We start from the raw sequence: 12,947 nt of genomic DNA, 5'->3' as shown, positions 1-12,947 counted from the left end.
TTTACTAAAGACAGTTTATTTTAATAGAATAGCTTTATATTAAAGCCCTGCTGAGATATAGTTGCTTATAAATAAACAAGATTAAAGGGAGCAATTAAGTATTTAAGTCTAAAATGCTAAATGAAATAATACAGAAGTGATTAGCATAGTGCCTGGAAGAGTATACACTTTATAAAAAAGAGCCATTGAGCAGAAATAGTAGAAGTAGACTTTATGATATTTGTTTCTAGGATATTTTAGATTTTTTCATTTAATAGGTGAACTGCTTTACAACTTATAAGCACTGAAATACATACATACATACATACATACATACATACCTAAAATGTCTTTAGGAGATGGCTAGCTAGAAGAGACTTCCTACCTCTTCTGAGTTAGAATTCAGAATCTAGCCTTAGGTTGAATGTAGGTATCATCATTAGGTGGCAGGTAACATTTCTTAACGCTGAGGATCTCATCATGAACTACCAAACTAATGTGTGTGTATCTATGTTCATAGCCACACAATTCACAATTGCCAAACTATGGAACCAGCTAAGATGTCCATCAACACATGGATGCATTAGAAAACTATGCAATATGTATACAACTGAATTTTACTCAGCCATAAAGAAGAACAAAATTGTCATTTGCGGGGAAATGGATGGAACTGGAGAATATTATGCTGAGTGATATTAGTCACAAAAATAAAAAATCAGTTGCTCTCGCTCATATACGGAAGCTAGGGAGAAAAGGGATCACAAAAGGAACTCTAGATGAGGAAGGAGAAACCACAGATGAGCAAATAAGGTAACCTAACTGAAGGGGATGAGAAAGGGGAAGAGGGAAATTCCCTAATGTACATGATAAACATTCACAAACATATCAAAGTTAATCACTAAGCCAAACATGAGAAGGAGGGAAGGGAGAGGGAATTGGGGAAGGGCTAAATGAGTGATGTGTGCATATATGCCTCTACCATCTTGTACCTCATTAAGATGCAAGACTACAGTGCATCAATAAAAAAGAAAAAAGTAGCTCTTTGTATGGGTCAGAAACTTCATAATTATGACCATTTTTCTAAAGAATTTCCTTATTCATAAGTAATAAAATTGCAACATAAATAATACCAAATTTGCCTGGTGTTGCCCGGCGTGGTGGCCCACACTTGTAATCCCAGCATTTGGGAGGCTGAGACCAGAGGATCATGGTTCGTGGACTGCCTCAGCTACTTAGCGAGGCTCTTCGCAAATCAGTGAGACTCTGTTTTAAAAAATAAGAAAAACTAAAAAATGGGGATGGGAGTTTAGCTTGGAGTTACAGTGCTCTTGGACTGCAAAAAAAGAAATATTGCTGTATGTGGTGTTCCATGCCTGTCAACTTAGTTCTTGGGAGGCTGAGACAGAAGGATTGAAGGTTTGAGGCCAGCCTTAGTAACTTAGTAAGACCCTCAGCAACTTAGTGAGACCCTGTTTTGAAATTAAAAGTTAAAAAATAAGGATTGGAGGTGTAACTTGGAGGTAAAATGTCCCTGGGTTCAATCTCCAGCACCAAAACAAAACACTTTAAATTATAAGATTACTATAATAATGAAATGAAATGATATGTGTGAATGTGCCATACAAATGATAATGGTTATTATTAATATGTTAGTTAATACTCCTTGCAAAGAACTCCAAATTTAAACCATAAAATGATATATTTGTTCATGTATAGGAACTTCTGTCTATGATATGAATTAAACTATCATTTCTTTGAGCTCTGGGCAAATGTTATTATCTGTCATATCCAATGTATCCTGGAATTCTTTATATTTATTATGTTCTATGTTGATATTCTGGCATAGCTTTGAAACTTGCATATTATTCCTGGCAAGAGAATACAATGAATCAATTGGAAAAAATCCCAAGGCATCACTCAGGACCACCTTCAAGCAATTATCCTGCAGTGGGCCTATGAACATAGGTAAAAAACTAAATATTGTTCTTTTTTGGTTCTGAGGATTAATTGAATCCAGGGGTATTCTACCTCTGTGCTACCTGTAGCCATTTATTTATTTACTTATTATTTATTTATTTATTTTGTTTTTATTTTATTTATTTTTGTTTTGAAGCAGGGTCTCACTAGGTTTTTGGGAGTCTCCCTAAGTTCCTGAAGCTAACCTTAAACCTGTAATCCTCCTCTCTCAGCCTTGGAAGTACTGGGATTACTTGCATGTGCCACCACATCTGAGTTTGGATGATTGTTTTTTAAGGTAGAAAACCCATATTAAGCTTAATGCTAGGTTCTGGATTCTACCTCCAGCTGGAGTTGTCAATTCCTTCTGACTTAGTCATTTTTTTTTTACTACAGAGTGGTCACATTGTAAACACCCACCTGAGGAGAGAGATGTCCCAGACACCGCTATGGAAGGCGTTCCTGAAGTGTTTCTGCGGTGACTCTTTTTGATATCTTCAGAGGTTTTGTCATTGGCAGCCAATCCCAAGGAATTTTGAAAGCCATGTTCCTTTCCACAAAGTAAAAATTAATAAAGGAACATTATATTGAACTGAATTGACTTAAAAGTCCTTCCATATGTACTTTACTACAAACATAGTTATAAACACATTTACTTTGTAGGAGAAGCAGATTCACATTTGAATGGCTTTGATCAGAAGCTCATATAACCCCAAAACTTTGTATAAACAGTTGCTATCTGGAATCTCTTTCAATAAGTATGTAATTCAGCAAACAAAAGGTATTTCAATAATTTTTCATTCACAAAATTAGTGGCTGTTCTAATGTATAGATATCAAGAAAGTGTGTTTAAGCATCTGGCAAGCTTCACCCTCAGAGCAGCGTGTTGGCTTAGAACTTTATTTTGCTTTGTGTTTGTGCCCACTCTCAATATTCCCTCTCCTCCACCATCCTGCTGGAGTTTGGGTCTGAAATGTTCCTCAAAGGATCATATGTTAGAGGCTTGCTCCTCAGCTTGGTGCCATTGAAAGGTGATAGAACCTTTGGTGGGTGGAGCTTAATGGAGGGTTTTAGGTCACTGGGGGTGTAACCTGGAGAGGGATTGTGGGATTCTGGACATTTTCTCTTTTTTTCACTCTTTCACTTCCCAGCTAATGTGAGGTGAGAAGCTTTGCTCTATCATGTGTTGCTTTCCATGCTGTGTTGCCTCACCACACACCCAAAAAGAATTGTGTGCCCAAGCATGGACTGAAACCTCCAAAACTGTGAACTAAAATAAATACTTCTTCCTTTACTTTATCTTAGGTATTTGTTACAGTAACAGAAAGCTGACTGACAGAAGTATCTTACATCCTCTAACACCCTTTAACAGAATTTCATGCCAACTTTTCAGTCTAGAAGGTTGAGTGATTACAAAATGGTTGGTTGGTTATATTTAAGTTGGAACAAAGTTTTCATGCAAGGTGCTTATAAATATTTATAAGATTGGGGACTTCCTCAGCTGACAGGAATAGGTGATTTGTAGAGGTGTCCACTTAATATAAATGATTGTACATGTGGTAGAGTTCAGTCTGAGATGGGTTATCATTTGCATGTACAAATATAACATATTTAATATAACAAAGGAAAACTGTCCTAACTTTGTTCATGCAAATAGAAGCTTGACTAGTGTATCACACCAGGCATGCTTGAATAATTTTCATTCTTTTGAGAATTAGACTGAGGTTGAATGTCCATGCAGATGACATCACGGTGTGATAATGATCAAACCTATAGGAGACTTTACAATTCTTTCTGTAAACAATCAAAATGGACAATCTGAAGTACTAGAGGATGGAATTAGCTTCTAGTGCTCACTCTTTAAATATTAAGGGCTATTTTGATAAACTCACTCCCGAAAGATGTGGCTAACACTTGCTTAGGATGATAATCAATTTAGCTTTCATATGGATTATCTTTAGCCTTTTATTATTTTTCATCACATAAGACCTGGAGCAGGAAATATATAGATCCTACATCCTCTAATTTCCTCAAAACAGCAAAGTTTATCAAGAGTATTACAGAAGTCAAATGGATAAATTAGCTTAGGTCAGTTTTCAACATATCTTCAAAAAGTTCTTCACACACTGAGTCCTCTAATGAGGCTAGACAAAGTTTCTTACTAGCAATTATGATGATGGCAAGTTTTCCCACAGATGATCTGTCTTGAAGTATCACTAATATTGAGCACTAGTAGGCCAATTAATATTGTTCAGTCATTAGCATAAAATACATGCCCTAGAGCTTCTAGATGTCAAGTTTAAAATTAATAGGTTACATTATAGCAGAGGACAGGTTAGAACCTATCATGTTCTAAAATTTTTCATATTACAATTTTACTTCTTACATGCAGAAGCAGAAAATAATATTGAAGCATAGAGATGCTAAGAATGAGGAGAAATTGAGATGTAACTTTTGTCATAAGCCACCTCTACATACCATTTGTCTTCATAATAAAAGAGCAAATGTGATTCATGAACTACTCCTATATCTTATTATTATTATTTTTCAGTACTGGGGATGGAACCCAAGGGCATTCTACGTCCGAGCTACACCTCCAGCTCTATTTTTTATTCTCTATTTTGAAACAGGGTCTAACTGAGTTGCAAAGGGCCTAAGTAGCTGAGGCTAGCTGTAAACCCACAATCCTCCTGTCTCAGCTTCCCAATTTTGGAATTTCAAGCATGTGTCACCATGCCTGGCTCCAATATCTTATTTTTACTCAACAGAACATATTTCTCTTTTTTCATTTTTGAAAACATCAGCATAAACCAGCTAGAAAGTGAGAATGAGATCAACATAGGCATTACCTATGCATATATAAATAAACACAACTCAATTGCAGGAAATTTTTGTTGACAAGGTAATTTTTCCTCTAATCATCTCAAATAGTACTTGGGAAGATAATTCTTGTTTTGAGAACAAACTTGATTAACTTACTGGTTATGAACTAAAAGTCAGCTGCTACCCACTGGCACAGCTGCACAAACTATTAAAATTTTAAAAATATGTCTGAGTCCAGGCCTACCTCCCTTTACCCATGTTCCTCCCATCCACAAGTCTCCTCACAATCCAAGGAAGGGCCATACTGCCCCATTCTGATTGCTCACCCCCCCTGCCATATGAATTGCTAAATATTTTGAATATCATTCCTTGTTAGGTTGCCAAAAAAGTGAATATAATCATCAGCTATTCATGCACTTTTTTGAATATTTAACAGAATCTGCTTGTTGAGCTCAGCATAAATATTTACAAAATTTAAAATATGCCTTTTATCTTAGCAAGTACAATCTAGACTATGTTTAAATAAACCTATTATTGTTATTCAATCTGTCTGAATGTCTTTGGTTCTTTGGTTCTTCCTTAAAATCTCTATAGAATATTACTGCTTACCACCTCTGCTGCTGTCTCCCTATTCCAAAGATCAGTTTCTCACTTGGACTATGGCAATGGCCTCCTAACTGGTCCCCTAGCTTCTATTCTAGTTCCCCTGTAGCTAATCCTCAGCACAGAACCCAGATTCTGCTTAGACAGAAGGTAGATCTTGTTTCTCCTCTGCCTCATACTCTCCAGCTTTTCCCATCTTAATCAAAGTAAATTCCAAAGTGTGCACAATAGTTTTCAGGGCCGTTTCTGGCCTAAGACCTCTTTGAACCCATTACCCAGTATTCCTCTCCTTTATTCACAGTAGCTACAGTGACCTCTTTGTTCTTCCTTGAGCATGTCAGACATGCTTTCACCACAGGATCTTTGCATGGATTGTTTCTCCTAAGGCATTAATCATATTTTAGATACTGGTTGATTGTGGGCACCTACAAAGAAGGAGTGAAGCTGTAAATGAAACAGCCTTTCTCATATGGCCCTGTCAAATGTTATCACTGTCTGTGGGAAGGACACCTTGTTCCAGACATCTGCATAGCTAAGTCTTTCACTTCCTCTAACTCTTTACTTGATTAGGGCCTATTATATAGTAGGATGTCACTAAATATTGGCTGAATCAAAGAATTATGATTAATATATAATAATAATTTCTCAAACATAGATACCAGCAATATGCATTGATTTTTTCGCTTAAAAAATTCTAGTAGATGCTAATTCATTCTAAGATACTTCCAATAGAATATTTAATAAAATATTTATTTTACTCCTAATGTTTCCTGCATCTTCTCCTTTAAAATAGAAAATCAAAGTTGGGTGTGGTGGTGCATGCTTGTAATCCCTGCGCTTGGGAGGCTGAGACAGGAGGATCACGCAGGTTCAAATCCAGCCTCAGCTACTTAGTGAGGCTCTCAGCAACTTAGTGAGACCCTGTTTCCAAATAAAATAGGTCTGGGAGTATAGCCCAGAGGTAGAAAAGCCCCTGGGATCCACCCTCAGTACCACACAAAAAAAGATAAAAATCAATATAAAATTTAATTTATTATAAATATAAAATATTTTTCAATTAAAACTTTCATTATGTGTTGACACCTGATTTTAACATATGTATAGAACACGATAAAAAACTTTCAAGGTTATACTTTTCCTGATGCAAGTCATCTTGGGGAAATTTAGTGCAGTTCCATTATAAGTAACAATAGAGGATCAAAATCAGAGCCTTCTACAAATTCTTTGTATTTGTTTAAACTATGCAGCCACTTAAACCCCATCACACAATGCCACCTTTAAACACTGCTTTGCCTTTCCTTTTCACTTTGGGTTTCTAGCTAAAAGCAAAGGATGCAGTAGGTTTGGTCTTGATTTAAAAAAAAAAGGTTTATGCCATTAAACAGCATAACCAACATACTCTGCAATAGAGATCTCAAACCCAGTCATGTATTGGTGGTGAATTCAAGTCACAGAGGCTGGTTGTCTCTTCACACTTACTTTACTGCCCACTGAGGTCACACTGCGTGTGCTTGAAGCTGGTGACCTCTCTATGACTGCAGTCACACCGTTGCTCTGGTTGCTTTTTGGGGTCCCAGGTCCAGCCTCCTGGTCAATGAGATCTGAAGAACCAGTGCTTCCCCTAAATGATAAATCATATCCTCACATTTATATGGAAGCAGAGTAGCAAACAAAGACATCGGCATGACAAAGCTTATGAGGACAACAGTGAGGACATGTGAAACATACCAAGTTCACATGAGCCAGGCTGGAGCTGTTCACCTTCCTTTTTAAAGACCTTTAAAGGCCGCTAGGTGTGAATACATTTTCCTGACTCCGGGGTTTTTGGAATTGAATTTCCTTCTAATTTTATTTCTGATTTCTCATCTGCAATCTCCCAGCCTTTCAACATTCCTAGTTATTCTCTCAGTTTGCCAAGGTCATTTCCACCTTCCAGGCTTTTGCTCACTTTCTCCCTACCTGATATGCCCTGTTTTGTCTATGTGAATCTTCTTCATCTTTCAAGATCAGATGAAGTTCAGCCTTCCCCTTTGGGCTTTTTCTGTCAAGCATAGGCCTCGTCAAATTCTGCTTCACTTAGTTCCTACTGACTTATGGTCTTGTCAAACTATTTAGTACCTATGTAGAATGTCTCATTTGGGTCACAAACTGATCTACATATGTGGGCCTTGGTGCTTCTTTCAACTGCGGGTTTCTTGGGAACAGAGTCTTTATCATGATATCTCCAGCCACTTCACAGTGCCTTGGTGCAAAGAAGTCAATTAGCACATGTTTCATCAAAGATTGAAAATTAAATTTCATTTCTCTGTTGTTTAAGTGTCTGACTCATAATGCATATTTAATAAATGTGGTTATAAAATAATGACATTTGGTAAATGGGCTTGAATCAGTTTCATGTTTGCTAAAATGATTCAATGCCATTCAATAATGATAAAAGAAAAGACAATTCCTACCACTGTAATTACAATTTTCTTATTAAATTGAGCTTTATAGTAAATGTAAAACTTTGTCAAATTAGAATTTAAGTGAAGTGTTGTTGTTGCTGTTATTTCACACTTTATTCCTTACTAACCCCAATATGCTGGGTAGTAAAATATAAGCTCTTATGAGTTTTATTCTCTCTCAATTACTTTAATAGATTATAATAGTAAACAACACATTATTGGCAAAGGACACAAGTAGTGTTTGATAGTCATTAGGACTTACATTTGAGCCAGAGGAAAAATTAAATGGAATAAAGGAAGATTTTTACAAAAAACAGATGATAAATACAAAAAATGAAAGAATAGGCAATGATCATCACAGCTGTCAACCACAACTCATAATTTTTTAAGGCCATGTGGCAGAGAAACCACAAAAGTCAAATATACTGAATAACATTACCAGCTACCATTATCTTCAATAATTATACAAATAGCAGTTGCTAAGAAAATAACATTTATTAGCATTTACTAAGTATATTCTAGGTGTGGAAAATAATTATTTCATATCTGTATGCATGCAGATATGTGCACACACACATCATCATCACACAACCATGCTGTTACACAATTAGCACATGAAAAACTCTGGATAAAAATAGTATTTGTCCATCTGCCCAAAATTTGTGCCCATTATACTATTTTCTCATATTACTTACACATCATTTCATCATGAACAAATAATTTCAATCAGGAGAGTTCTACAATAATAGAATGGATGATCAAGAAGAAGCTAATTAAAGGAGAGTTAGGAGTTGGTATCTCAGGATTTAAGGGAATTTTGAATTTTTTGGTTAATATCCCTTAGTCATTACAGAGGGTATCCTGCCTCCTCTTTCTAGAGCTGGCACTCTAAATTACATTTCTATGGACTCAGCTCAAGTGGAGCTTATGTTTGTGTTTGTTGATCCTGACAACAAAATTAAACAATTTTTAGATCCAACAGATTGATAGAATTTTGAATTCTAAATTTCTAGGTGATTTCCTGAGCCATTCTACATCAATTGCCACATTTCTACATTTGAAATGTTAGCCATATTTATACTTTTCCAAGTGATTATGTTTATGTTAGATATCATATTTGGATGGGACTTAGAGACTTACCCAGTGACACTGTGCTGTGACGATAGGTTTCCTACTCTCATAACCATATCAGCACAAAAATATACCTTCCTATAAGTTTAGGTAAAATATATTCCCCCAAAAAAGAGTCTAGGAGTAAATCTTGAAGGAGACAAGAGATTACAACCAAAGCAATTCATGTACATATTTCTGCTTGTGTCTCTGTTGAAGAACTTCCCAGATCCAGGTGTTTTTGACAGAAATCACCATCATGTATTACCCTTGCTAAAACCAAAAGCCCTCTTTATGTAGAAATTCTGGCAGAAGTTGATTAATTGTGGTGATGACATTTGAGAGGCTATCCTGTAATAAGGAAAAAATGCTTGTGACTATAAGTCAGCTACTGGAAATTATTGTTGCCAGAAGCATTGTCTCAAAAATGACATATACTTTCACATTTATCCATGACATTTACAATGATATTCTACAAAATATTTTCCTTTCAGTTGATTAAACTAAGAAATGGTTCAGTTTAATGAGGCAGATCATCACAAATATTTGGGTACCAACTCTTTTAGATGTTATATTAAATGTGACATAAAATACATGACCTTTTACCACTTAAATCAGATGAGAATAAAAGCTTCCTCAAGTCAAAATTAGAGAATTTTAGAGGCCAATTAAGGAAGAGCTATTTTTGATTCAGACACCATGTTACTGTGATTTAAGTGAATATTAGAAATCAGTGCCAACAAACCTTCAAGCTAAAATGCGGTTAAGGGAAAATGGGCATGAAATACTTTTATCTCATTCTAATAGGGCCCAAGTGTGGGGATATGACTCTGTCTAGGGAGCTTGGATATTCTGGGTTATGGAAAGACACATTTTCTAGGTCAGAACAGACTCCAATTTACTTTAGCTTATAAAATAAACTTTTAAAAGCCTTCTATTTTACTATCTTTAATTCCATGCTGCCCCAAAATCTCATAATGTCTTCCCAAATGTATCCATTTCTGGATAGAGGAGTCAAAGATAGGGGACGAAAACTATAATTTAATGAACCTTCTGGTTCATATACTTGTCTCCCAGGAGTCATAGCTAGGAACTAATTTCCCAGGATCCAACCTTTCTAGAGTAGCTGACAATGTTGAGCCTGTTGTTGCATGGTTAAATGAGTACTCCCAGAAGGTATTAACTTGCTAGACATAATACTCACTGGGACTAAGAGGCTACTGTTTGGTACAATGCAGATACATAGCAGAATATTATTTCTCAGATTTATGAGTTATCTTAATTTATTTTAATTATTTCAAATTTAAAATTAATATGCGGGAAAGAAAGGGAAGGAAAATTGTAGCTAGAAAGTGAGATATACCTGCTAAATGGGATAAAGGTATCAAACATGAAAAAGAAAAGGGAAAAAAGTAAATGTAGCTCAACCTTCCATTCTTTGGTAATTGAAAAATGTTGTGACTTTGTTTACTGTGAGATGAGCAGCCCTCACCCTTAGATGTGCATTAGAAATGCCCATCTATTAGAAAATGTTAAAAATTCCCTTGTCCAGACCATGTCCTAGACAAACAACATTGGACTCTCTAGACATGGAATCTAGGCATCATCAGATTTTTTTTGGTGGTACTGGGGTTCCTGGAAACCCTTCTACCTCCGGGCTCCACTCCCAGGCTTATTTTATACTTTTTTATTTGGAAACAGGGTCTCTTAAGCCAGAGCGACTGGCTTTGAACCTGTGCAACCCTTCTGTCTCTGCCTCCCAAGCACAGGGATTACAAGCGTGCGCCACCACAACCGGATGACATCATCAGATTTTAAAACTTCTCAGGTGATTCCAATATCCAGCCAAGGTGGAAAATATTGGGCTAAATTGAAGCTTTAAGTTCATTGAGCTCAGATATCTGTTCTTCATTCCACCTAAGCAGCTCTTGGCTCACTGATAAATAGACAATTTCTGTGTTAGTGAGTGAATGTGTTGTGTTAGGGGTCAGCAAACTATGACCTATAGACTGAAATGGGCCTAGGGCCATTCTACCACTGAACTACATCCAGGTATCATATTATATTATATTATAATTTTATTAAGACAGAATCTTTTCTAAGTTGCCCAGGTTGACTTCAAATGTGTGATCTTCCTGCCTAAACTTCCATAGTTGCTGGGATTGCACGTGTGATCCACCATGCTGGGCACATTAAGTATTTTTGTATGACTAGTTAGCTAAGAATGGTTTTCACATTTTTAAGTGGTTGAAAACAATGAGAAGAATAATATTTTGTGACACATGAACATTCAATGGAATTCAAACTTCAGTGCCCATAAAGAAAACTGGATTGAAAAGCAACCCTGCCAATTAATTTATGCATTGTTTATATTTCTTTCATGTTCCAACAGCAGAGGCGAGACAAAGGCCATATTGCCCACAAAGCCAAAACTATTAACTAGGTGTAACTCTAAAGAAAATGTTCGAACTTCCGGGAAGATGGCGACCAAGAAAAGCGGGGCTTAAGAGCCCCGCTAAAAAAAATCTCCAGTACCACAAAATCAGCGCCTTTCATAGCCAGAAAACACCATCACCAGTGAAACAAAAAATCACCAGGCTCCAGAGAGAAAGCGGACTGAGAACAGAGCCACAGAGGAGATAACCGGCCTCACGCCCAAGGACGCGGCAGACGCGGCAGCAGCGCCATACTGCCGGCGGCACCGGCGAATTCACGGGCGGCTACAGCAAGCCAAGGTGAGCCACTGCGGAACAGCCAGGCGGGATTTCTCCGTGCAGAGAGCATCTAAAGCTCCCAGTGGCCGAGCTCAGCACATGCTGCAGGGATTCAGAGTGGAAATCAAAACCAAGAAGAAAAACACCAGCCCCAAAGCCGAGGGCGTAGCAGCGGCGCCATATTGCCACCGGCGGCAGCAGCAGAGAATTCACCCGAATCCAGTACAGCTACATCTGCGTACTCAAGAACAGTGAGTCAAATTGCGGGCCACAGAGGAGAAATCCCAGTACTGTACTCCCTGGGTCTTGACCCAGTGGGAGAGGGGCAGTGGCAGAGATATCACACCATAGGAGAACGTGCAACCTGGCACCCTCCACAGTCTAAAGCAGCCTCTATCGACTCTCTAGGTCGGAGACTCTGTGATACAACCCAGTAAAGGAGTAGTGGGGTCTGAGATACTACTGACTCGAGATCCAGAACACCTTAAGTGAAGTCATAGTGACCCAAGGGAAGAACCCAGAGAAGGCACAAACTTCCGAAATCATGGGAAAGAGGAATAATACTGGAGCAATGAATGCCCACAACCCCACAACATCAGAACCCAATAAAACAGAAGATCAGAGATTTCTAGAAGATCAAATCAGGAAAATAACTGTAGAAATAATAGAAGTGCTTCAAAAAGAACTCAGAGAGAGCCAAAAAGAGATAAAGGATGCAATTAATGAAGTAAAGGCCTCAATTCAAAGCACAAACAACCGATTAGAACACATGGAGAACAGAATCTCGCTCTTAGAAGATGAGCAATCCAAAAATGAACGCATAGTTTCTAATCTAGAAAAAAATATCCTACAGCAGGAATCTGATATTGAAGAAATATGGGCCCATTTTAAGAGAGCTAACCTAAGAATAATTGGAATAGAGGAGGGAAAAGAAGGTGAAACCAAAGGGATCAACAATCTCTTCAAGGAAGTAATAGCAGAAAATTTTCCAAACATAGAGCAAGAGGTTGATACACAGGTCCAGGAAACTTATAGAACTCCCTTTAGACAGGATCGGAGAAGAGGATCCCCACGCCACATAATTGTCAAAATGACCAATGTGGAAGCCAAGCAGAAAATCTTAAAGGCCACAAAAGCAAAGGGCCAAGTGACATTCAGAGGCAAACCAATTAGAATCACTCTAGACTTCCCAAACCAAGTTATGAGAGCCAGAAGGGCTTGGAGTAACATATTCCAAACTCTGAAAGAAAACAACTTCCAGCCAAAAATTTCCTACCCAGCAAAACTTTCTATCAAATTAGATGGAGATATAAGAAGC

General features: G+C 37.4%; 1 protein-coding gene across 4 annotated transcripts in view; it reads right to left on the bottom strand.

Annotated features, from left to right (window-relative positions):
* Window positions 1–12,947, bottom strand: part of SYTL5 (synaptotagmin like 5) — a gene marked incomplete at both ends in the record, with an annotated part of 101,495 nt that overhangs the window by 29,128 nt on the left and 59,420 nt on the right. For all 4 annotated transcript variants that reach the window (XM_080719052.1, XM_080719054.1, XM_080719053.1 and 1 more), the window contains 2 exons: window positions 2,356–2,485; window positions 6,841–6,982. In XM_080719052.1, the coding sequence (XP_080575178.1) occupies window positions 2,356–2,485; window positions 6,841–6,982 (272 nt within the window). The remainder of the gene's footprint in view (window positions 1–2,355; window positions 2,486–6,840; window positions 6,983–12,947) is intronic.

The sequence above is a fragment of the Muscardinus avellanarius genome (assembly GCF_963383645.1).
Source record: "Muscardinus avellanarius genome assembly, chromosome: X".
Lineage (NCBI taxonomy): Eukaryota > Metazoa > Chordata > Mammalia > Rodentia > Gliridae > Muscardinus > Muscardinus avellanarius.
This window is presented reverse-complemented; position numbering and strand designations above follow the sequence as displayed.